This window comes from Ascaphus truei, chromosome 2 (assembly GCF_040206685.1).
Source record: "Ascaphus truei isolate aAscTru1 chromosome 2, aAscTru1.hap1, whole genome shotgun sequence".
NCBI lineage: Eukaryota > Metazoa > Chordata > Amphibia > Anura > Ascaphidae > Ascaphus > Ascaphus truei.
In genome coordinates this window covers 122,501,195-122,528,199 of record NC_134484.1, presented here as the reverse complement: position 1 = coordinate 122,528,199, position 27,005 = coordinate 122,501,195, and the positions used below count along the sequence as shown (strand labels likewise).

At 40.3% G+C, this 27,005-nt stretch overlaps 1 protein-coding gene across 4 annotated transcripts in view; it reads right to left on the bottom strand.

The window, feature by feature from the left end:
* CCDC178 (coiled-coil domain containing 178) overlaps positions 1-27,005 on the bottom strand; it is a 387,874-nt gene that overhangs the window by 284,645 nt on the left and 76,224 nt on the right. For all 4 annotated transcript variants that reach the window (XR_012798754.1, XM_075584634.1, XM_075584645.1 and 1 more), the window contains exons 7-12: positions 19,072-19,292; positions 17,819-17,961; positions 17,041-17,194; positions 9,018-9,113; positions 5,897-6,033; positions 3,608-3,791 (exon numbers count right to left, since the gene is read on the bottom strand). Coding sequence is in view for 3 of the 4 variants with exons in the window: in XM_075584634.1 (XP_075440749.1) it covers positions 3,608-3,791; positions 5,897-6,033; positions 9,018-9,113; positions 17,041-17,194; positions 17,819-17,961; positions 19,072-19,292 (935 nt within the window). In the remaining variant the exon portion in view is untranslated. The remainder of the gene's footprint in view (positions 1-3,607; positions 3,792-5,896; positions 6,034-9,017; positions 9,114-17,040; positions 17,195-17,818; positions 17,962-19,071; positions 19,293-27,005) is intronic.

The window sequence follows — 27,005 nt, the reverse complement described above, 5'->3', positions numbered from 1 at the left end:
TTCACTCCTACACAGTGCATTACACATAGCACTTTTTAGATATGTTTCATATTAATAACACCTGCATTGTCCCTTAAGGGCAGGTATTTATATGTGAGTCACACTCCTACACCACTAATATGCACCTTTTTAGATAATTATTATCACGGCTATTACTGCAACTAAATAATTAGATGTAGTGTAGAGATATACACAGCAGATAGATAGTTTTCATTTTAACCACACCTATATTGTCCTCTAAGGACAGATATTTATATGTGAGTTACATTCCTACACTAACAACATGCATCTATTTAATTTGATAACCTACCAATATGGCTATTACTACAAAGCAATTATTAGATGTACTGTAGACATATACCTACCTGTCTAACCAATGATGAGGATTTCTTCTTTCCGTTATCCACATTGGTATATAAGACACAATAAGGCAGTAACAACAGCAATCATTAGACAACTCTGACATCATTTATTTATTTTATTGAAAATATATACAAAGTAACAACCAGATCGGCACTCGCTCCATTTCTTCTTGCAACGCTGCACAGGCATCCACAGTGTCTCAGCCATTAGGCAATTAATAAGCTAAACACACACTATAGTTTCATTACACCCTCCTGCAGGTTAATGAACCATCTGACTCCATACTCACCTATCACAGTAAGGATAGGAGTCCCCAAACAGGATCTGGGAGTATAAATAGACATGGGGGACGTCTTACCTCTATCCCTCCTCCCCCTGAAGAAGCGTGCTAGTCACGTGAAACGTGCGTCGGGACGTGAGGCGTCACAGTCGTGACGTCAGTGGGTGGCGACTTTCTGTAACCGGCACCAGCAGCAGGCTTGTATCAACCTATGCAGCACACACGATAGCCAGCTTTCTCGTATAACGAGACCAACACGGGCTAAGATATACTAACCACATTAGAGCAATACTCTCTGGCACCGTACAGGAGCTATATCTATGGGTATTGAGGATCACTATAGTGAATTATATTACCTTACCTCATGACCACGGAGTACCCTCCAACAACGTGTATTTAACTGCATGATACCGTTTCAATCCACTGTATAATAATACACAGCCCTGCTTTTGTTGGGAGAACCTGAGGGTTTATTACACAAACGGAGTATAGGAGAGATAAATATACAACCTTTCCTTGATATATATGCACTAACTGTATAATATGACATCAACTTGAATATATATCTGTAAGGTTACCTTCCTGATTTGATGTACCACCTGTTCCACACTTTACCTATATATACTCCTTGCATTAACCCTGCAGTATATATATAGATTATGCTTCACCTCCGAGTGATCATGCTGTGATTGATACATGTGTACACACCTGCGACACCCATTGGTTTTGGTCAAGAGACCGTATTGAAAGCTGTGATTCAGAAAGTCAAGATATTTGTTTTGTTTTACATATGGTAATATACCTTTGGACTTATGACAAAAACAGTATCACCATTCCACACAATAGGGATTTTTAATAATGTATATGTGTTTTTAATATCTATGTAGATTTAATAAAATTTTATTATTTTTGATTTCACCTGTGAATCTGGGCACTACTCAGACATACCGTATCTAACTGTTGGACCAATTAAGTCCATGAAACAAGACACTACACACATGACAAGAGAGTGCTACCTAGAAGGGTTTCTTATTTGATCAAATACTTTGATCACCACCGATACTATTATACTTACTACCCTTACAGCACCTGTCATTTACAATAACATTGTTCAAATTATTCAAGGTGATAGCGGTCTATTTCACTTATTCAATGTACTTGCAATTTCCAATAAAAAATTCACCACCTCCCGCCCTCCTCCTTTTCCCTTAGTTTTATCAGATATAAAGTTCTCAGAAGTCTGTGTAAGGCGACATTCAGCTTATGGAATAGGTGACATAAAAAAAAATAGTTATACATAACAAATGTAGGAGAGCTCCTATGTCATTAACATGTCTAAGTTCAACAGGAACGGAGGGTAGCAAGCTCCACAACATTTTGAGTAGAAACGTTCCAGTGCCAGAAGACGTCTTATGGTCCTTTCACATGAATGGGTCATAATGTGTTATCTGGAGCCAGAAGGTGAGTAAATTAGGTGAGTTGATGAGTAGGAGAGTTGCACAGCTTAGTAAATAATGGCCATAATGTCCCTTTGCCTCAAGTACCTAACATTTTGGTTATAAGATCTGTTAACTGTGCTTCCCAATTCTGCGATTTTATACCCAGTTCGTACACAACACTAATAAATTATTAATATTATGAATCAACTACTATCTACACATTGACAGAATAATTTCCTTTGTAAACATATTGTTCAAAACAGCTTAGTTAGATTTGGGGTACTCCGGATAGAGAGAGGCTGTTCTATCCTACATTAGTTATTCTATCATTTGAAAAACTATCATGTGATCGTAAACAGACAGATGTTGAAAATGTGATAAAGCAGCACTGCCACCTCTTGGCTACATTCAGAAACTAAGGTGCTTAAGAAACCCTAGTGAAAATAATGCTGATTGTTGCATTTCAACTCCCGATGCTTAATGAAGAATTGCATAAAGAGCTTCCCAAAATCTGTACCTGTGCTGGGATCATTGTATTTACATTCCACCCTCACGTGATCTAACAACCACAAGGAGCAGTTCAGGAAACACTCCTTTCGGTAGCTGCATCAAGCACCGTTTGGGAGTTGGTACTATACGCTGGTACAATGGACTCTCAGGCTGTCGAATTTGGGAGTGTGTGGATAGATATATACATACGGGATAAATACAACGTTTACTGAAACATTAGTGCCACTCGAGCTATTATTTTTCTTTTTACCAATTGCCTTTACTCTCCTAGTTTCCATGCGTTTCATAAAGGGAAACTCTCAAATTTTCCAGCAGTTTTCAATCTCAGAGAAATACCCTTTCTTTTGGTGGGGACTCTTTAAGATTGCCTACTTGTGATTTTTTTAAAGGAATATGAAAAAATGTATCTCAAATCTCTAACTTTGGAAACAGTGCAGCTTTTGTACCTAGCCCCTAACTAAAGAAGTGTGTGGTATATTCCATGGTATGAGATGTAAATCTGCTTTGAAATAGATCTATGAAACAAACATTAAAATGGTGGACAAAATGTTTCATGCCTGAGTGCTTTCCCTTTATTGCAAATATATTTCACTTAGATAGACAGGGACTTTGATCTAGTATGCTTAACAGATAAACTACATCAACTAATGAACAAATTGCATGAAAACATCATTTTAAAAACTCCACTGAACAATGAATCACTGACCTTTATCCTCTAATAATTATAGTTAAAAGAGACTGACACAAAATACTAAAATACAGTTCACTGAAATATTATTAAAGTATTATGGAAATAATTACTGAAATTGTGCAACTATTTCCATCACTGCTTGAATAATCTCAGTACACTTATTTTAAGTGTACTATTTCAAAACATCATCAAGGTTAATTTGTTTGGTTTCTTTAAAAGCAGGAAGATGAGAAAAGGAAAGAGAGACAGTTTACTACTGATTTCCTGCTCTAGATATGGGATAATTTGCCAACTAGTCGATAAAGAAATTGGAACTTGTAAAACCTTCATATCCATCTCTTCTTTAAGTATTTTGTCTTCCAAGTCTTCCAATTTTGTGCTGATTGCCGAGTGGATTATAGACACTTCAGTGAGTTCTTTAGTCATTTTTATGGTCTGCTCTTCATTCTTGAGGAGGTATCTTTGGATTTTGTGAATTTCTCCTTCATATCTAATTCTCGCCTTCGAACTGTTTATTAAAAAAATAATACAAATAAAAAAATTGCAGGATTAATTCATTCTTTTTCTAGATAAACATAACTATACCTCTGATATTGTTCTGCAAGCAACAGATGAAATATAATTTTATTTTACAGTTAAGATGCTAAAATAAATAAATTCAGGTGGTTGTAAACTCTGACCAATTTAAATAACACTAAACACTATTATTTTTTATAAATGTTTAGCATAATATCAGTTTATGAACAATGAAAGAGCAGAAATCAAATAGTAGCTGTTATTAATAGTGATTTATTCACTGACGCTTCAGTCTTAACACTAGGACCTTAAAACATTTACTATTCAGGTGCTGCTCTTCCATTTAACTTGAATTGCATCGAGAGAGGTTTATACCTCAGAATTTGAGCACCCACAAAATTACTTTGAGTGCTTGTAAATCATGTTGCAATGTTTGCAAAATATCTGTTCAGCCACTGGTTCACATCATTTACTCAATGCAGAAATAAATATATATATATATATATATATATATATATATCATAGGTTCACCATATACTGTATATAATCTTTCTTTCTCTTCACCCAGAACCCTTGGCTGCAGTGAAAACATTGTATGCCAAGAGATAATTGCGAAAGGCAGAGTTGCAGACAGGGCCACCGAAAGGCCGCCGACAACTGTCCCGTTCCCAGTTACTGCCCGGCCCCATTCCTCCCCTTCTGCGGCCTGGTCTTCAATCAAGCCCCACCCCACGCAAGCCAGTCGGTGCTGAAAGTTGGGCCGCCCGGAAGTCTGGCCCAACTTCCGCATCTGGCGATGGAATCGGCTTGGCACCCGCCTCATTGAGTGAGGGGAGGGGGTTATTGGGTGAGGGGAAGGGGATTATTGAGTGTGGGGATGAGAGGGTTATTGAGAGTGGGGAGGGTTATTGAGAGTGGGAAGGGAGTGGGTATTTAGTGGGGGGTGAATGTGGGGAGGTAAAGAGGGATTGAGTGTGAGGAGGGGGGGTGCTATTTGAGCGGGAGCCCGATTGAGGGAGTGGGATTGAGTGTGAAGATAGGGTGGTATTTGAGTGGGAGAGTGATTCAGGGAGTGAGATTGAGTGAGGAGTGGGCCACTGAGTGAGAGACAAGGAGGGCGGCAGAGTGAGCAACAAAGGGGTGTAAGAGAGGGAGAAAGGGGAGTGAGTAAGCAAGGTGGAGGGGGACAGGTGGGGATGTAAGAGAGGGAGGGGGGTTTCATAAAGTGTATTAGAAATACAAATACTGGGCAGGAAAAGATAAGGTTACTTAACTAAGTCATCCCCTAAAGCAGGGATACGCAAACTTTTTTTGATCTGCGCCTCCCTGCCTGCTCTCTCCCCCTTACCTTTTCTCTGGTGTCATGGCGTCATGTGACGTCGTGTGGCCATTTGAGCCCGTGGCGTCATTTGACTCTGCGTTGCCATGGCGACGTGTCGCCAGAAGCCGGCTGAGAGCAGGTAAGAGGGAGTTACAGAGGCCTCACATGCACCCCCGCCGCGGACCCCTCTTCCGCCCAAAAATGTTGCACCCCTCCTAGTTTGCGCACCCTTTTCCTAAAGGGTGGACTTTTCCAGTACCTTCTACAAGCAAATAACCTAGCCAATCACCATCCTATGTGACTTGCAACATGAAATAAGTTACAGTACATGAAATTGGTTACTTAACATTAGCTACATGAACTAGGGCCTGTAAACAGATTTGACCCCTTAACTCCCTGTAGGGACCAGGACTCACTAAGAAAATTGTAGCATACCTCAAGCGTGCTACATAAGCCAAAACCTGTGTGGCACTCTGGCCATTCTATAATTTGAAACTAAAAATGTTAAAATAGAAATCTCCCATTTTTTTCAGAATGGGAACCAGGGTGGGGTGGATAACGGGAGCTAAACTGCACTATTTTTAGTTCTGTTGACCCCCTGTGTGTGGGTAAATTAGATGGGATTGTTGCTTCAAACACAAAACATGCTTACAAACTAAAAGAACACGGATGTATGATAAACTACAGCTAAACAGCAGCCACCACACATCTGATAGCCCTATGTTAAATATTACTGATGAAAATAATAAGTAAAAAAAAAGTATGGTTTGCTTAACCTCCCCATGATTTTCGATGAGAAGTCCTCATTTTCCAGTGTAAGAACCTTATCTTTGCATTGTAAATCTCTTAGTGCATGAAGTTTGTTGTGAAGGATATTTTCCAGATATGATATCTGAGACTCGTTATCAGATTTCTACAAAAAAAAAAGAGAATGTACAAAATCCATAAACAGATAATGACAGCATAAAACCTTCTGATTAACTTTTTTCCCCTTCAAATTAACTGTATGCAGATAAAAGGCGACAAAGATTTTTCTCTGTAACTATATAGCTAAAGCTCATATGGGTGTGATTAATTCAAATGTATCCATGCCTACAGTAGTTTAGCGTTTTTAAGGTAAAGCCATTACCCCTTCAGTGCCAGAGGGTCCTGCCACCTCCGCAGTCGCTATCCCTCCAGCACTGACTGATCACGTGATCGCTTCCGCGTTTCGGTAGCTGGACCAGACGAGAAGGGGTAAGGGTCGACCCCCCTTCAGTGTTGTCTGCGATCTGGAGCGCTCATTGCGCACAGCCCTAAAAAACGAGCAAAAGGCCATGACGTGCAGCGTACTGTACGTCATACGGGACTCTAGGGTGGTACTTTTTATTACATAAGCTGTATGTCAATGGAGCGCTGAAGGGGTTAAACGGTGCTTGTGAATGCTGTATTTTGGAACTACCAGCAAAATTCCACACACAGGAGATGCCAACAGTATCCCTTATGGCATGGATTAATAGACACAACCAAACTCATTTCAATATTCATTTGTAACAGACACGGCTTCTGGGTGACAAAAGGGAGAATTATGTGCCATGAACCAACAATATAGATGTTTTGCTGTTAAACTGAGCAAACCACTCTTAGCGTATATGTATCAAACTACTTTTGAGGAAGCCGTTTTCACATGGAAATGCGACTGATTAATTAATAGGCCCTAAAATGAACCTGATACATCACCACTATTATCCTATCCTTTAAAAACAGGTCCTCCAGGTCTCCGTGTGATTGATCTGCATCCAATGCAAGACGTTTAATTTACAAGTACAAGATTTCAAGTGGATGCAAACAATGGCAATACATTGGCATACTTTTCTGAGGAAAAGAAGATGGATGCACATTGATTTTTTCAAACAATACAAGTACAAAAGGAAATGTCCTAGTTATATCATACTGTATATGAAACATTTCTCCATATGTGAGCATGGCTGATATTCAGCCGTTCAAATGCTTACGGGTTCAGAGAACCGGTGCTGTGTCGTGGCCAATCAGAAGTGGGGCTAATGAATGGGGCTCTGGTGCACTCCCGCGAGCTCCATCCTCTGTGCGTTTCAGTTAGTGTGGAACTAGGAATTCTGGGGTGCAACTTAGCAGCCAAGGACTAAAAAAAGTAATGTCCCACAGTTCATTGCGTGGTACAGACGGTTATTCCTGCTTGCAGAGGGGCTGTGTGTGGATGGGGGGGGGGGGCAAGTAGGAAGCAGGGGGCGCTGGCTGATGCGAGAGGGAGGTGTAAGAGATGAGGGTTGAGGGGGGAGGTGTGAGAGCGGCGATGTGGGGGAATGAAAAAGTGTGAGGGGTGAAAACTATGAGGAGGAGAGAGGTGTGTGAAGGGGGTAAAGATGTGTGAGAATTTATGAGGGGGGACAAATGAGGGAGTGGATGAGTGAGACAGGGGGAAATGTGAGAAGGGGTGGAGGGAAGGAGTTAAAAGGAATTGAGAGAGGAGGAGAATAGAGACAATGGGTGTGGGTGGGGGGAAAGGGAGAGTGAAGGATGGAGGAGAGGTGGGGGAGTGAGAGAGGAAGGGGGGTGTCAGAGAGAGGATGGGGGAGAGAGAGGAGTGAGAGAAGTATGGGGGAGAGGAGTGAGAGAGGAAGGGGGGTGAGAGAGAGGAGTGAGAGAAGGATGGTGGGGTGAGAGATAGAGGGGGAATGAGGAAGAGAGGGTGTGAGAGTGAGGGGCGAGTGAAAGAGAGAGATGGAAAGGAGGGGGAAGTGGAGGGGAGTGGGAAGTTTGGGAGAGGGAGCCGGGAGGAATGTGGGTGAGAAACACTGTAGATATAATCAGAATAAACATGCTGCAGTGTATACTAATGATGAGTAATACACTCATAATGAACACGCCGGGCTGTATACTGAGGCAGAGTATCTATACTCTGATAATTAACACACCGTAGTTTGTGCGTCACCAAGTCTCTCGCACTGCACCATGTCAACCCATGTATGGAGTACTGTGTGAGTAAGAAGGAACTCTAAAGTGTACATGGATTTCAGTGGTTCAAGTATTATACTAAGCAGCTCTCAGATAGGAGATGTACAGCAGTAGGAAACAGAAACAATCATATCAATTTTAAAACTATTTTTATAAATGAGAGATACTGTATGTTTAAATCACCACCTCAGTTTATTAAGTCAGAGAAAGCACCAGCTCATCTTTTTGTGCTATTGCAAACTTTTATAATTTCACTAAATTTAAAGCAGTGATCCACCTGGGGGATTATTTGTTTTTGAGTTGCACATTGCCATTTTCAACTCTGGCCCCCTCCTCCCCCCCCCAGTTCCTGAATTAATTGCCAGTAAGCGTGGCAATGAAGAGTCCGAGGTCCCACGACAAAAGTCCTTCAAGACTCCCAGGTTGTACTGGAATACAGAAAGCCACAACATCATCGATTTCAGCTTCCTATGGGTCAGTGATGGTGGCCAGGAGGGACCGGTAATTATCTCGGGAACCCAGGTGTCCCTCTAGCTGAAAGCAACACAGTTCAGCTCAGCAGACCCCACTGGTATCAAATATATATATATATATATATATATATATATATATATATATATATATATATATATATATATATATAGGCAATACGATACCGCACGTGGACGAATATCAGAGGCAGCACTCCAAATGAATATCAAAAATCCTGTATTATTCAACAAAACATCATATCCAACGTTTCGATCATCACCTTGACAAAGGTCCCGTTTGAGGACCGAAACGTTGGATATGATGTTATATATATATATTTTTTTTTAATTATTATTATTATTATTGAATTTGGAGGGATTGCTACTTGAAAATCTTTGGGAATCTTAACAAAGAGAATTTGAATCCACTTCCTAGAATACGACACAAACTTACTGTGATTTCCGCTTCTTGTGACAAATTTGAACATTCACTTGTTAGGATTTTGTTTTTCTTTTCTTGTTCATCCAGCTGGTATTTCAGATCAGTTACCTACACAAATAATTGCAAAAAAAAACTTAAAAATCTATTACATATCAAAAAAGAAAATGCAATGCAAATAATACACTGTTAACTAAAATAGAGGGGCAGTTTATTTCGGCATGTAAAATACAATAAAATGGCCACGTGTGTTGAAGAGCGATATTGGTTTGATAGCAGAGGTACAATATTTTTACTCATGCTGGAAAGGAAACACACAACAAAAACAATTGAGACATTATGTGTACCGATTATTTACATATACAGCAAGACTAAAGAAAAATACAAAATCATGTTGTTTTGTGTCTTAAGTAGCATTGTATATTTCAGAGACTATCAATGCCAGAATATGAAAGGAGTTATTATAATTATTTAAAATCTTTGTTTAAAATACCCGACAAAGAGATATCAAAATGCCTTGTTTTCTGAAGAAAAAAATCAAAATGTTGTCATGGTGGTCATTTGGGATCTCAAAGTCCTGGGTAGGATGAATCACTTTTTTGTGATGGTGGTCAGTGGGCCACTAAGCTTCACAATTTGGTAGCCAAGTACAATTTTTACTTGCCACCTTTTTCCCAGCAGGTAACAACCCGCACAAGGTGTAGATTAGTACAATAGCTTAGTGTTTCTCAGCCTTCTCCTGAGGTAGCCACAGCCAGGCCATGGTCTGGGTATAGCCAACCAATCTGACATCCACATACAGTACAAGATAAGTCAGTACATGTGTGATTGGTAATTAATTGGTTACTCCAAAAATCTGGTCAGGTCAAGGTTACCTGAAAAAAAGACTGAAACAATGGCACATATTATGCATAAATGAGGGTGACACTAAGGCTAGTGCACAGGTGAAAGCCGCATTGTGCCGTCTGGGGGGGGGGGCACGATGCAAGGTGCGGGAGGGGGCACGGCAATGATGCAGGCACAGTACAAAGCACAGCACACTCCCTATTGGTCCACCCGATCTGCCCTGCCATTGGCTGCCGCACACCAAGTGATCGCGACGCCGCACAGGAAGACAGAATTCTTGTCTTCACTGCTGGCGGATGCATCACTGCGCTTTGCGTACCCACACACACACCCACTGGGACCTGCCCCATAGAGAACTGTGCTGTGGTGTGGGGCGCGCTCGCTGTAGCAAGTGCCGCAGCAGCCACTGGGGACATGGCCTAAGGCTAGCTACAACACAGGGACGCATATTGGCAAGGGAAATATAAAACCAGGACTGTCCAAGCCTATCTGCTATTGTAACATTGGTCTAGATTTCAGCAATTATCCTAAAAATAGCCCCAAAAAGCATTAATTCTCTCCCCCAAAATAACAGATGTGATCCCTTTTGTTCCAAAAGTTTCACAGTAATCCACAAAAGTAATATGTGTTTCTGTTAACGCAAATTCCATTGAGTTTATGCTGATAAAGAATGTTTAATAACGTTTTGCATGTTACACAGGAAGTGAGATTTCTACCATTTTTGGGGGGGAAATCTAGCTTTAAATAAGCCTATGTAAAACAAAAATTGAAAAAACATCATACACCTTCACTGTAGATTTTGTTTAATGTTCCTTACTTTTTCAGCTCCTTTTCCCTACATCGATATTTATTTGTTTGTAGATGACAAAAAGACATGTGGAAAATGTCATTTATTTACATTGCAGTGTTTGTTTCATGATCCAGTTAGTGTAATAAAGATAACCACAGATTTTTGCTTTATTTAGAGAGCATAGTTTTGTGTAACTCAGCTGAAAAGTTTTTTTAAAAAGCTTTTAAAATGTCCACCGTGAAGGGGAAATGATTGCTTACTGGACTTAATGCCTCTTGTTCTGTGCCCTAATTTAAATTAGTTCTTAGTCACAGAAGATGCTGTAGCTGCTTTTTATCCTTCACAGCCAGATGATATAAAACTTACGCCAACCAATTGTAACTTCCATCTCTCCATATTAAGGCACTAAACATGTCTTGGGTTACTGAAGTTGCTTTCACCCCTAAGCTAGCCTATCATATGTTTTCCAACATAAACATTATACAGCAATTTAAGCTTCTAATGTGTTTAAAATGGTCACCTCGTGCAAACAATACAAAAATACTTACAACCAATTTCATTTGAATGCATTTCGTAGTATTTAAAAAGTATTATTCAACACCTCCATTCCCAACATTCATACATGGTGTCATGGGTGATATTGTGAATCCATGTACAGTGCAGTCGGGTTATACAGACCACACTCTACACTGACACAGAGTATAACCTCACTGCCTTGACACTGACACAGAGTATAACCATATAAGTAGATACTGAAACTGGCAGTCTCAAACTAGTGCTTCACAGCCAGAACAAATATCTTAATATAACCAATTGCAATGAACATGTCCATATATGCAGTATTATAAAGAACTTGAGTATTTGCAATCCAGGTGCAAAGTGAGTATACAGTAGGTGATGGTAATTTGTAGTCTGAAAGCACAGTGCCCCTTAATGAATAAAGAAATGTTCAGCCATCTAGTTTAACCTTCAATCATATAAGGATGACAGCACTAATATCAACTGAGGGGAAGGAGGTATAGAAGCGGTGATAAGCATAATAAGTCCCAGATGAATAACGAACAACCCAATCCACTCCCTCCTTGATGCAATCCCTTGTATTGCCCCCTCTGTATCAGACTAATGAGAAATTGCATAAAAAAATACTTGAATAGATGAGTAATTTGGTAATTAAATAAGTACTCTGCACCGGTACACGGATAAGCAATCTAGGCTCCATTGGCATGCGTGCGTTTCCGGATAAACAATGTACGTGAAGAGCCCGAACAACCGGACACAAGGAGAGCACAGCTCAGAGGCAAAAAAAACGGGAAACCAGGATGAAATGCCAATAAAAGTTTATTCTTCAAGGGGAATCATCCACAACAGAAGAGTTATACACGGACTGTCCTCTAACGCGTTTCTCGCTCCAGGCGCTTTATCAAAGAGTGACTAACCTCAGTAAAATATGTGCTATATATGCGCTCAGGAATTACCCGCCACACCTCCACAGTAACTCCTGAACCAATGAGATCCTCTAGCAGCCGTAGCTCAGGTGTTCACAATGAGTCCGGAGACCGCAGACAGAGAGGCGGACACTTCCCCAACGCGCAACATACACACTTAACTACAATAAGATTATGATTAAAAAGTATAAACTGAATAACATAAACATAAGTTTTAAACTCAAAATCCTTAAAAAAATAATAAAAACAAAAACTAATATCAAACACCAATGTTGCAAGATGTTGCGTGACTAGTAACATATCTAAACATATATTAAATATTATACATAGTATATGTAATATATATAACAGATATCACTATTTTATTTGCGTAACACTGTGTGATATAATTAAGTTGTCTGTATCCTTAAATTCAAGGGACTAGAACAACTAGAAAGATGAATAACAAAATTAAATAACAATATACCTGAACAAATTCATTATATAATTATTTAACAAAAAAAAGAAAAAGCAAAATCACAAAAAACAAATAAGAAGCAACCCATAATAATACTAATAATCTTGTTGTAACAGGGACTTCTCCCTATTTAAATAGAGCAGCCAGAGAGCTCTGAAAATCCAACAGAGAGATAGTTGATTACAGCCACTCAATAAACTAGTCACCACCTGGACTGATGAGAGCTCTGTAAAAAGCCTCATGTGAGACACAAGAGAGAGATTCCTTAGCTCACATTTGGGTTGACATAAGGAGAAAGAGGATTGCAGAGATTTCCTTAGCTCACAACTGGGCTGACCTGAGGAAAATATAACGTACTGATGCACACAAAAGTACTGTATGCGGACAGCAAGACAAGTGGACAAGACCTCTATAACTGGACACAGAGAGTGCCATACTGTAGCACACAAGGATGCTGACCCAGGAGAACAGAGAGGCCTTCATCTACAGCTACAAAAGAAACAGATACATCATATTTTCCTCGGGTCAGACCAGATGTGGGCTAAGGAAATCTCTGCGGTGCTCTTTCTCCTTATGTCAGTCTAAATGTGAGCTATGGAATCTCTTATATGTATGTATGTATGTATGTATGTATAAAAGGAACAATACTAGAATTCTTGAATCATATATTATGTAAAAGTTTGATAAATTTCATAAGAAATGATGAAGCTCCAAGTCAACATTAATTCCATCTGGTGTCAATGTTTTGAGGGAAAAGATCCAAAACATTTCTTGGTGATTTAACTGAACAATTCTATCACCCTCTCTAATATGTGGGTGGACATGCTCCAACGTCGAAAATGAAAAGGTTTTGGGATCTCCCAATGGACACATAGCCCAATGCCTGGAAACAGGATATCTAAGATCCTTAAGCCGATTACACCTACTGTAAGATGCTCCATAATGCGAGACCTAAGTGGTCTGATGGTACGTCCCACATAACCCATTTCACATGCACAACAAATTCACAAAATGCACAAAAAGACATCACTACGCTGCTCTCTCCTATCCCTGGACTCTGGCTCTTGGACATTACCCTCCGACCTCTGGCACCCTGGACTCAGCAAGTATAACGTTAACCCTTACTCACCAGGCCCAGCAACGCAATTACCACACTCCGGGCACGCCCTCACTGCTGTGGGTGCGTGTTATACCCTTACCCACCTCAGTACTGGGGACTGGCCAGGTCTGCGGCATACAGGCGTTACAAATATATATACACACACCACACGTTCCTGCAGTGTGTGTGTGTGTGTCCGTCTCTGTGTGAGTCCGTTAGCAATAAAGCATTGAATAGATATGTTTAAAAACAAAACAAACCTTGGAGATGTTCTAAATCGGGAGCCACGCTCAGACCGCGTTACAAGCGGATCGCGCTATAACGGGGTTGAGCTGTACATAGTTTGCATTGTTTTGGATGAAGCACATATTATACACATCAATTTTAGTTGTAGCATGTTGCAGTGATAACTGTAAATAATAAATATACGGTTTTTCATGTTCATTTTATGGGGATAAATTAAACATGTGCTATGTTGTTGATCAACTCATAATGAATCTGTTGTCATCTTTACATTTCCAGATTTTGCAATGAAACAAACCACTGAAAACGTGGACCAATTTCTAATCAACACCACAATCACCTGAAAGCTGCATTGGCATTTCTAATTGTGTCCCCTTTGCACCATTGAGAAATGCCCCACTAAAAGGTCATGTAACTCACTAGAGATGGTCGCTTAATGGTTACATTTGCATTCAAATTCATTTTCCTTGGTTGGAATAATGTCAACCATACAAAGGAAAGATTCCGTTAAACATGGGTCTTTTCTGTTTCTAAGTTAAAATGTTATTTTAAAAAGTCTGTTGAAATGATGAAAATTATTTTTATTTATTTGTAGTTAATATGAAATTATCAATCCAAAACTTTAAATTAGTGCTTGAAAGGAAGTTTATTCAATTGAACTATACAGTTAAAATCAGTAGTCTGCAGTAATTTTACAACGTTTGGAAGTACCAAATTGACATTAAACAGTTACACAGTATCTCCGCTGAGGACATCAACTTAGTTAATCAGACATACTGTATACTGTATTATGGGAAGTTATCAATAATCAGCAGAGGATATGCTGCACTCTGCTTGGGTAAATACACTGTAATTCTCCCCACCACTAAAAGTACTTATGGGAATCTTTGGTTTAATTTAATTTTGCATATGCCAAGTCAGCTGCTTTATGCACATATTATTTAGATGTGAAAGGCTTTCACTCCTCTGACTCAATTTATTTTATTTACCAGTTTTGCCCGATTATAAGGTGAGTATATTTTCAATAAAGTTAAATTGAAAAATACATACTCGCCTTATAATCGAGTCCTGCCCACTTTGCGAGCCAATCAGCAGTTGGTTGTATGAGGTAGGAAGGTAAAACAGAGGAAGCTCCACATTGGGGGCCTGAATTGCTTGTGGCAGAAATTTCACACCGAGGGAGACAGAGGAGAGATAGACAGAGACAGACACAGAGTCAGAAAAAGACAGTGTGTGTGTGTGTGTGTGTGTGTGTGTGTGTGTGTGTGTGTGTGTGTGTGTGTGTGTGTGTGTGTGTGTGTGTGTGTGTGTGTGTGTGTGTGTGTGTGTGTGTGTGTGTGTGTGTGTGTGTGTGTGTGTCTATATACCTATGTATGTGTTTGTAAACTTTTTTCTTTCCAGCTACTACTGAAATTATGGGGTTGCCTTATACTCAGGGTCACCCTATAATCGGCAACAACCAAATCATTAGGAGGTGTAAGGAGCCTGGGGTGGGGCTAAGCAGAGCAGGAAAAAGCATGGACCAGAGAGGGAGGGGAAGAATGATTGAAAGGGGAGAAAGAATGAGGGATACATAATGAGAGAGGGGGGAGGGAGAGAGAAGGGGGGAAGGGGAGAGTAAGGCCTTAATTATAACAGATGCCGCTGGCGGTAGCGTGATCTGGTGACGTCACCCTCACGCTGCCGCCGAGCGGCATCTTGAACATACATGGGAGACAGGAGAGGAGAAGCAGAGGAGACAGGGAGGAGACAGGGAGGCGTGGCGGAGGCGTTGCCATGAGCGGTTTGCCCTCGCTGGCTGAACCGCTCACGTGATGCGGCCGTCACCTCTAGAGAACAAATTCCTCTGTCTCCTCACCAGTCGTCCGTCCTGTAGCTCCAGGCGGCACGGAAGCCGCTACAGGTATGTTTACTTCAATTGTTTTTTTGTATTTTGTTTTTCGGCTGCGGTATAATCACGGTCTTACAGGGAGATAGGGGGGAACGAAAATGACAAACAGAGAGGCGAACAAGAGTGACAGGGAGAGAGGGGGGGGGAAGAGAATAACGGAGAGAGGGGGAGTGTGTATGACTGTTAGAAAAAATATTTTAGGTATAACGTTTTACATTTTCAGTTAGAAAGAAAATAAAATCAGAAAGTGAATTGTGTGTGTGGGGGTGAAGCTGAAGGTTTGCCTCGGGCACCAAATACCCTTGCACCGGCACTGTTTATGAAAGTATTAAGCGAACGGTTATGAAAAAACTTACAGCCTTTTTAAGGTAGAAATGGAATAAATATGTGCTGGTTAAGTTCAGAGGGCAGACATGGGCCAGCTGCAGACTATAGGCCTCCTCCTGGCAGTAAATATCGCCCTCTACAAGACAGAGGATGTTCCGTGGGATTGGAGAATTGGAGGATTGACCTGCACCAAAGGACATCAATAACCTGGGTGGTGACCAAGCCCCTCCCTCCTTCACCCCCTCCCCCCACCCCCCGCCTCCTGGAACCGTTTTAGTCTTATCTTTTGTTTGTCTCTTGTTCGTCTGATATGGATACTAAATATCACTACTTGTGGTTGGCCTCCAAAGTCGGGTTCAATAATAATTTCTTGATATGTATGCTTGTATGTATTTATATTATTTGTCTTGGTTTCCCCTGTCTTTGTTCTGTATTCCATTCCATTTTATAATAAACAAATAGTAAAAAAAAGTATTACTAACATCTGGCTAAAATTATCATTAAGAACTTTTGAAATGCAAGCAGAAATAGAAGATGCCCAATTCATAGGGATGTTTTTACAGATCAAACATATTGGTCTTGTCCAATAAGGTTCGATGCGGCTGATGCATTACGTTCGGCTAAAACTTGCCATTCAAGTCAATGGCAGTATGCAGCCAATCGTTGTGTGACCAGACGCTTCGGACCTTATTGAACAAGTCCCATAGTTTTTATCTAAAAGAAACATACCTATAAACGGGGACTCAAGAAAAACCTGATAATGTTTATGTTATCATTACTTCACATCTGGGGAGTTTGTCGTTCTTGGTAGACTGCTACAGACTGTAGAAATATACTTAGATACCATATTCTTTGGAAACCCATTTTTACTTTAAAAATGGTAAAAAGAAGAATAAGTAATCATGACTTACATTTTAACAGATATGCTTATATTACTTACTTGGCTGTACAACAATTTTTCACTTTCCACTACCCTTTGTTTTTCATCCAGCAACGCTGTGTAGAGGATTTTACCATTCGCAATCTGCTTTTCTTTATGTGACAGCTTTTCATTGTATTCAGTCCACATATTCTTATAGCAGCGTAGCATCTCACTATTTGTTTGATAGTTAAATGTTGGAGAGGAAAAAAATACAGAAAAATGGCAATTATTCAACCGCGGCTGGCTTAACTACATCCGTTTAATGTTTATAGCTCATAAATGGTCATAGCTAAGAAAATGTTCTTGTCCTAATAATGATTATTACATAACTATTAAATACCATGCATTACCACAGCGGTGCGCAAACTGGGGGGCGGGAGATTTTTCTGGGGGGGCGCGGGCTGTTGCAGTGGTCCCGCGCTCTTCCCCATGGCATTTAATTTAATGCCGGGGGATCGCGTGAGGCCTCTGCAACAAAAAAAAACTTACCGGGATTCAGACGCTGTGACAAGTCTCCATGGCAACGTGGCGTGAGATGACGCCGCGGGGTCATGTTACGTGATGTCACCGGCGTCAAATGACCCCGTGACGCGACTGGAAGGTAGGAAGGGGGGGGGGGGGCTCAGCTTCGGCACAGGCCAAACAGGGGGGCGCAGCAGGAAAAGTTTACGCTCCCCTGCATTAGCACACAGGACCATATTCATTAAAGGGTGCTATGCTTCAGCATGCTCTAACTCCCATTCAGAAATAAATAAAACTTTATAGTAAATATGGGTTGTATTGGTTATACTCTTACTGGCATGATTCCAGAGTTGTTTTCCTCTCAGCCAGGTATGTTTTCATAACTCCTCTTTCATTGTTGGCGTCTGCAGTAACTTGTTCAAAACTCCGTTGCGCAGCGTTACGTTCTACTTCAGCTTCATTTAGTAATATTGATGCCTTAAAAATATATATATATATATATATATATAAACAGTATATATTTATATACTGATACAGTGATATAAATACATCATTATGCTAAAATCTTGCAGTGATCGCTTGATTAGACGTTTGTTTGAGTACAGACAATATTGCCTCATAGATAATGGCACTCAGATGAAGAATCAGTTTTTTTAAGCTTGAGAAATTGTTGGAAGATGAGATGAGACACTGGTGGGACAGTGTCTCACTCCAAAAGTAATTGGATGACAAATTGATTCCAAGAGGATTGAGAATTCAAAAGAAACACACATTTTTTTACTAATAAAAGTTTTACCCATGATTGGAACGATATTTTATCAAATTGCTCAAATTCTCTTATGCGGTTGCTCATTAAATTTAGAGAAGAAAAATTAAAAGAAATAGAGGCAGAGATAGATATTATACAGAATACTTAAAAAGAATTTAAAGATATTGATGGATTTATCCAATTTGATGAGAATGTTGATATCAAAGGGGTTGGGGAGGAGAGGGGAAGGGGGAGGGGAGGAGGTAGGGTAGAGGGGAAAGACGGCGGGGAGAGGGGGAGGGCGGAGACGCAGAGGGGAAGGCTGGGAGGAGGAGGAGGGGGAGGGGAGAGAATGATGTGGTGGGGAGAGAGGGGTGGGATGGAGGGGGGAGAGAGAGGATAGAAGGGAGGGGGCGAGAGGAGAGAAGGGTGGGGAGAGAGGGGTGGGGGAGAAAAAGGGATGGGTGAGGTAGGGGGTGAGAGAGAGGGGGTGTTGGAGAGAGTGGTGGGTGGGGTAGAGAGAGAGGAATATGTACGGCTGAAAATACGCCTAGGGTGCAAAATTACTTTGCACTGGCCTTGGATAGGTGCAAATCCACTAAACAGCTACAGTTTAAAGGATAATGTGTAAAACACATTACATAAATTAGTTCAACAAAATATAACAAACTTTAAAGGACAGTCCAAGACAAGTAAAATAACATTTAAATATCTTCAACAATCTATTTATCTGAAGGACTTGTTATTTTAATTAATAATATTGTAATTTACTTTATCACTAATAAAGCAGACTATAATCTAAAGCCCTATGGAACATGTTACTACGGTACAGAACCTACCTCTGCTTGTGCCTGCATTATCCAACTCATGGCATTACCCTCAAGATTGAGCTTGTCTTCCAGCAGAGGGCTGTGTTTCATAATAAAGCTGATTTCCTCTTGCAGTCTTGCATTCGCTGCCTCTGTCTTGGCAGCTTTGTTCTGTGCATTCTCTAGGTCTTGCTCTTTACATGCAATATGCCACTGTATCTCAGAGAAATCCCGGGCACAAGTTTCATGTTCTGATTAGGAAAAGTATGGGTTAGTGGTATGTTAAGTGAGTAGTATGGCAAGAATAACAAGTGCAATTTTGATGGTATAGATTTGCATTTTTTTTATATTAAATATTAAACTAATGCAATAGCTGATGTATGTAAATAAATAAGAAAAACAGATTTATTTTGTGTGCAATATGTTTTATACGGACTCTTGGTTGGATGGGAGAAGATAAACTCCTAAAAGCTTGTCAGTATTTTCAACGGCAAGAATTAGGTGCAAGTACTATTACTACAAATATTAAAAGTATTCTATTATTATTTTTTTGCCACAATGAAAAACATGAGTATTATTTTACGATGGTTCCAAGTACATTTAAAAATAGTGTCATTTTAATGCAGTATTTCAATGTACATAAAATTGCAAGATCTTCAAGATAGGACCTTTCCTATCTGTATATGGTTTACTATAACTTATGTATCACCTGTCTGTATATCTCATACAGTAAAGTGATACGTACTGTACTATGAACATAATAATACAACTTTGAAGGCATTAAATACTAGCATCTTAATTCAGTCAAATGCTCTATGAGTTAGCACTATTCTTTCACTTTTATGGAGTTAGACCTTCCGGAATTATTTGTATGATTAATAAATAAAAATAACTGCACATACAGACACAAAACAGCATTTCTGTAAGATCAATGGGTTTTTTTCAGAATAGAATTTAAATTGAGGCATAATCAGATTTTTCTATTCTCAGATGGGTTATGAGTTAGAGAAGATGACATTAAAATAGTGCCTTCAGTCTCCATTGCAGAGCTCCAGTAAAATAGTCATCCTGCACCAGACCTTTCATTGTTTACCAAAGCCCAGGTAGGAGTGGTACTTGGAACTCACTTCAAACTACAAAAAAGTAGTTAATCCCGGTAAGTATTACTGTTGCAGAGGCCTCACGATATCCCCTGCATTTAATTTAAATGCCTTGGGGAGGAGCGCGGGACATCTGCACCCGCCCGCTTCTTAAATATATTGACATATCCACCAAATTATTATTGCACATATTCCATTAATATGAAAAACAGTGCATTTCACAATTCAAAAAACGACTCCATAATACTAATGTGCAGTTATTCAAATAATATTGAGATTAAACAGCATAAATGTCAGGAAAGTTATGATGAATTTTAAACAATAAAATGTAGTCCCCTCTCTCTATACTTGTCATGTTATTCTATATTATCATTTTACATTTCAGTTTCTTTTTTTTTTCCACAAACGTTTTTATTAGGCATTTTCAATATACATACATGAAGGTATAATAACAGCCTAATATATAGAAATTCTTAAGGTTTAATAGAATCTTCACCAAGAGAGGTGAAACCTCAGGATCACTGGGTGGTCCCGTAGGCTAGAAGCTGGAAAAAGAGAGGGAGGGGGAAGGAGAGGTGCGTGGGGGGGGGGGGGGAGTAAGGGAGAAGGGGATAGGGAAGAGGGAGAGAGCGGTCCACCCCACCCCCGGTCGCCAAAATGATTTAGATGAGTTTTCATCAAAGTTAATGGGTCAGCCAAGGCTCCCAAACTCTAAAGAAACTTTCTGTTGAGCGCTTAAGATAGGCAGCTAGCCTCTCCATAAGCATTACCTCGGTTATTCTCTTTTTTAAGTTCTGTTTAGAGAGGGGTGACACCTTCTTCCAGGAAGACGCTACCGCACATCTCGCTGCTGTAAGAATGAAGGAGATTAATTTCCTCACTGGGGGGTCAATTTCCTCTATTGGCCTGGCCAGACGGTTGGTCAGTGGATCAATGGGTATTATGAGGCCAGTTACCTCTTTTATTAATGTTTGCACAATGAGCCAATATTTCTGAATTTCTGGACATGTCCACCAAATATGGGCCATGTCCCCCTTTTGTCCACAGCCTCTCCAACATAGATCAGGGGCCAGGGGGTAGATTTGTTTTAACCTCACTGGAGTGAGATACCAGTGATACAAGATCTTATAGATGTTTTCCTTCGTTGTGGTACAGATAGAAGTTCCTGAGGCCGAGTCCCAGATATCTTCCCAATCCTCTCTGTCTATAACTATATTCAATTCCGCTGCCCATTTGAGCATATAATTGTGTGCGGAGGGGTTCGCTGACATCTCCATTCCAGCGTAAATGTTGGTTATTAGACCTTTTTGATGCGTGTTGGTTTTGCACAACAGCTCAAAATTTGTGAGAGGGGAAAATTCTAACTTTGGGGACAATTTTTGTAGGAAGTGTCTAATTTGGAGATATTTGAAAGTATCTAGTTCTGGCGCCTCAAATTTGGTGCGTAAATCCTGAAAAAACTCAGGAGTCTTCCATCGCTCAATACAGTAGGTAGGCAACCGTTCTGATCACCTTCAATTTGAATTGGTCGAATTGTTTGGATTCACATCTGGGGGGAAATTTGGGGTTGTTGAAAATTGGAGTGAGCTGGGAATCGAAGGATGAGAGCTTAAATTTAATTTTAGATTTTGACCAAACTTCCCAGGTATGTTTCATCGCGCCCAGCTCGAATTTGTGCGCCAACATGTCACCTTTATCCATGCACCAGAGACAAGCTGGCAGAGAAGGCGTTTTGGAGTAGTGGGACTCAATTGCTAGCCAACAGTGCTGGTCCGGGTCCGCATTCCACACTACTGCCTGTCTTAATTGGACCGCTTTGTAATATTTTAAAACATCTGGTAACTCCCAGGCCTCCCCTCATCCTTGACGACATAAGTACTGTTCTAGCGACCCTGGCAAATAAAATTAAACACTCTGTTTTGGATGTTTTCAATTCAGAGCCAGGGACTCGGACCGGGAGAGTCTGGAAAAAATATAACAATCTGGGGAGTATATTCATCTTAACTGAGATAATTCTCCCGATCCATGAGATCTGATATCCTTCCCATTTATCCAGATCTTTTTTAATTTTCCCAAAGAGTGTTGGATAGTTATGTTGATATAGTGAGTGATAATCCCTTGATACATTAAATATCTTGGAGTAAATGTATGAGGAACTCCACCTGTAGTTAATGTTCAGTTTAAGTAATTTTACTTCTGGCTCTGACAGATTTAGGTTTAGGGCTTCTGATTTGTCATTGTTAATTTTGTAGCCTGATATTTTGCCGAATTCCAACAGTTCTCTATGGAGATTGGGAAGGGAAGTCTGAGGATGAGTTAATATTAGAATGATATCATCGGCAAATAACGATATTTTGTCATTTGTCTTGCCAATTACTATGCCCTGAATGTTTATATTGTCTCGTATTTTGGACGCTAGGGTTTCGATAGTCAGGACAAAGAGAAGGGGAGACAGGGGGCACCCCTGTCTTGTACCGTTTTTAATTTCAAATTTCATTGCAACTCCACCCGGGAGTTTGACCGTCGCGGACCCACTCTAGGAATGAATCTTTGAACCTGAATTTCTGCATAGTTTCATCGAGAAATAGCCAATCAATTCTGTCAAACGCCTTCTCTGCGTCTAAGCTCAATAAAACCGCTCTGGTGCCTATAAGGTGGGCATGATCAACTAAGTTTATTATCTTGCGGGTGTTGTCTGAGGCTTGCCTGCCAGAGACAAACCCCACTTGATCAATGTTAATTTATTAATCTAGGCAAAATAGGGTTCAGTCTATTTGCCAATATCTTGCTATATAATTTAAGGTCATTATTTAGAAGGGAGATTGGGTGGTAGCTCCCACATTGCATTGGGTCTCTACCCTCTTTATGAATAATAGCAAGATTAGCTTGGGACATTGATGATGGGATTGGGTTACCTTCCATGAAGGAGTCAAATAGATTTAACAGGTGTTTAGACAAAATCGGGAGAAACCTTTTATAGTAGACATTGGTGAAACCGTCAGGGCCAGGGGCCTTAGAGATCTTTAGCGACTTTATAGCGTCCTCTAGTTCGTTCTTTGTTATCTTTGCGTTAAGTATTTGGTTTTCCTCTTCTGTTAGTGAAGGAAGGTGGCAGCTGGATAGATAGTCCGTAATTGGTTCGAGGTCTGCTGTCTTGGGCTTTCCCCCTCAGGTTTTAAGGTAATATAACTTAGTGTAAAATGACGTAAATTCCTGCGCGATTTTTTTATCGTTATATACGATCTCTCCAAACCCACTCTTAATCGTCGTAATTTGGGATCTTTTCTGTATTCCTCTTAGCTTGCTAGCCAAAAGTCTGTCGGCCTTATTGACCTTATCGTAGTACTTCTGATTAGTCTACTTAAGGGCTTTTTCTACATCTTCCAATTGGATATGCCTTAACTTGGTTCTGGTGGCGGTCAGGGGTTTGTATATTCTCCTAGAAGGGTTTACATTTCAGCTTCTTAAAACATACAATATGAGTAAAACAGCTACAATTAGGAGGCAACATTTACTAATCTCCAAAACAGCTCCTGTTTCAATCTATTGCAGTAAGCCCTTAACATTACAAAAACAAAATCATACTTAGATTGTACTGACAACGTAATGGAATCACAGCCTGTTATATCAGCTTGCCAGCTTTTAAATTCCTTCGCAGCAAAACAACAAAACAATAAATACATATTTCAGACATTATACTGACAAACACAATAGTAATAGGAAGTTGCCAACAACCCAGCTTCATAAATCACTCAAATTAATGAATGTCGTACCTGAGCCGTAGCTGTCTCAGAATGGCTCAATGTATTCTCATACAGGTGATTGCTATATAAATGTATATGAGGGTAGTCACATTGTTATCTGAGTTTAGAAGGAAATTTCCAGCAGCGTCCACCAAGCAAATGCGTTTTGCCACTTAGACCCCAAATTAAGCCAATTTAAGAGAGGATCCATGAAGCAGCTACAGTACTGCAAATTTCCAGCATCCTAGGGATGAACTAGGCAAATGCACCACGGGACACATTGTCCCTGCTGAGCACCTCAATCATTCCAATGTTATCTTATGAAAAAGTGAACTGAAGGCTACGGAATGATCCAGCTCAATAATAATGACCGGCTTAAGCTGATGAATAACACCAAGACGATTATGGCTCCCACAAGCCAGTGTGATCTCCATTTCCCCAAGTGTCAGTCAATTGCAGATGCAGCCAGTTGTATCTCCAACCTGCCACAGCACATGTGCTGGTGAACCGCAGCCCAAATGTGGAGCGTTCACAGCAAAGTGCAGCGCAGGGGAGAATTGCCCATCAGGATTAACACAGCGGGCGTCCTTGCCTCTGAATTAGACTCCCGCTGTGTGAATTTAAATTGTAAATGCGGGTTTTTCTACCGGGCCGCATCAGTCTGAAAGGTTACTACTGCTAAAGTAATTAAGGGGTTACTGGTGTTTTAATGGGGTGGGTGATGGGTGTACTGTAGTTGCCCCAGGAAGGGTGGTTAGGCCTACTGGGAGGGTTGCGGGAGGTGTTAGCCCCATTCATTACCTTAGCAGTTGTAGCTGCTAAGGTAATGAAGAAGATAACCTCTCCCGCAACCCACCTGGTAGGCATAACCACCCACCCCGGGACAACTACCCCCATCCCCCACCTCCTCTATCCCCATCACCCCCCCAAAAAATTTTTTACAATTAAATACAATAAACATTCAAATACAATACAACAAAAAATACTAGTAAATACACCAATTGATTGCCACTGTGGTAACCTATGCCCTCAATTGGAGTACAGATAACCACAATGGCAATGAATGGGCACCATACTACCCACCCCCTCTACCCCGAACAACACCCCTCCCCCAACACATACAGTACAGTAATGGACAAAATCTCTATTATCCAAAATCTGGATAATAGCGCATTTGCCCATTAAAAATAAAACATTACTCAGCCAGCATATAGTAAATAAAAGTTGTACTTACCCCTGCCAAGATGAAGGCCGACCTCGTCATTCTTTTTCCCCGTGTCTTCAATGGGCACCAACAGTAAACTAAAAGACAACTCACTACTGGCCTGTAACCCCTTAATCACTTTAGTGGTTATTAAACTCTAAGGTAATTAAGGGGTAAACCCTCCCTCCCATTACCCACTCGGGAGGCTTAACCACCTCCCTGGGGCAAATACCCATTGATAGTCACTGTGGTAAGCTATGCCCACCATGGGGGCAAGTATTACAACAAAGTGACCGGGACATTTAAATATTGCGGCGATATCGGTATCCCATACTGGGTCCTGTAACTCAGGAAGCAGGGGGTCCCCGGGGCTGAAATTAACACAGCCCAGCTCCGGAGACAACCTGCTTCAATAATATGTTATTAAAATAAAAGCCATACAATTGCCTGTTACAGGTGCCCAGAGAGAGTGACTGATTTTGCCTACTCTCATTGCGCATCTCTTCCAGACTGATGCAGCCCGGTAGGATTCACACAGTGGGAGTCCCATTCAGAAGCGGGGACCCCGGCTGTATTAATCTTGATGGGCCATTATTCTGCTCGTGGGGATTCCGCGACTATGCAACCAACCATCTTGCTGCATCTGTAACAATGACTGGCCTACTTTCAATCCTGTGACATTATCTGACTATGCCTGTGTTATCTTATTTTATCCTCACAGTGGACATTCAATATGCATATTTGTAATGAAGGTGCATTGACAAAAAAACATACATAAGCTGCAAAATGTAAAGTACAATGATACAATGCAGGTGAGTTTTCCTTGCACACATTACATACACAAATGAGCAGAGAAAAAGAGTTGTTTCCTTTGTGAAAGTGACTCCATGAGATTGCATTGAAATAAAAATACTCTCTTTTAGTCCATCATATACAATTTAACAAACTGGCATTACATTTCCAATTATAGAATGAAACCCATTTGTTTCACTCCAATAACCAGAACATACCAATAGCAAACACTGATGTCAATTTGTTATTTAATCAATTGGGTTTAATTCTATAAAAGTTTTTTTTAAAGACAAATGTAGATTTAATGACACTGCTAAGTGCCACTGATAGAACTGTTAAATGGACACTTCTTAAAGCTGCAGACCAAGCAATATCCCACATGTGTATGTTTCTTTTTTTAAATAAATCACTTCTGTACTATGAGAAAATACTTGTAGCAATTTTTTTTAAGCAAGCTGAATGACATTTTTAATGTATTATAATGCAACAAGAATTTTCTGTTTCTATAGCAAGCATTTACAAAGTAACATCCCCTTCCTCCTCTGAAACAGGCTCTGGCACACCACTTTGAGCCCTGCCCTCTCTCTAGCAGTGCACCAATTGTATCTAGTGACAGCCTGGTCACATGATCTTCCCCACAGAACTTTGCATCTTTGGTCCTCTTCTGCTGCACTGACAGCCATTTAGTGAACCCCCGAGCGGAATCTTCGCCGATCAATCACAGGAGAACGGATCGATCCGTAACTTAGCCAATTACTTATCATTGTGTAGACTGTATTGATGCACATATAAAAGGGAATAAATAAAATAACAAAAATGGCAACTTGGACTGCTGCTTTAAACAAACAGAGTTATAATACATTTATAAAGGTGTTCTTGTTATGTTTCAGGTAACGATTTTGTTAAACCAAGATTTTTTACAGGATTCCATTGGTTATGTTTAAATAAATAAAGCAAAGTGTTTCATGCAAATCACTGTTTGGCGCATGTGTACCATTTTAATAAATATACTCACTAGAGCGGACACATGATAAACTAACATGCTTCCCTTTTTGTGAAAAAAACATCAGTTAAAGCTGCAGTTCAGTCAATATCCTGCATGTGTTTTTTTTTAATAAATCAGTT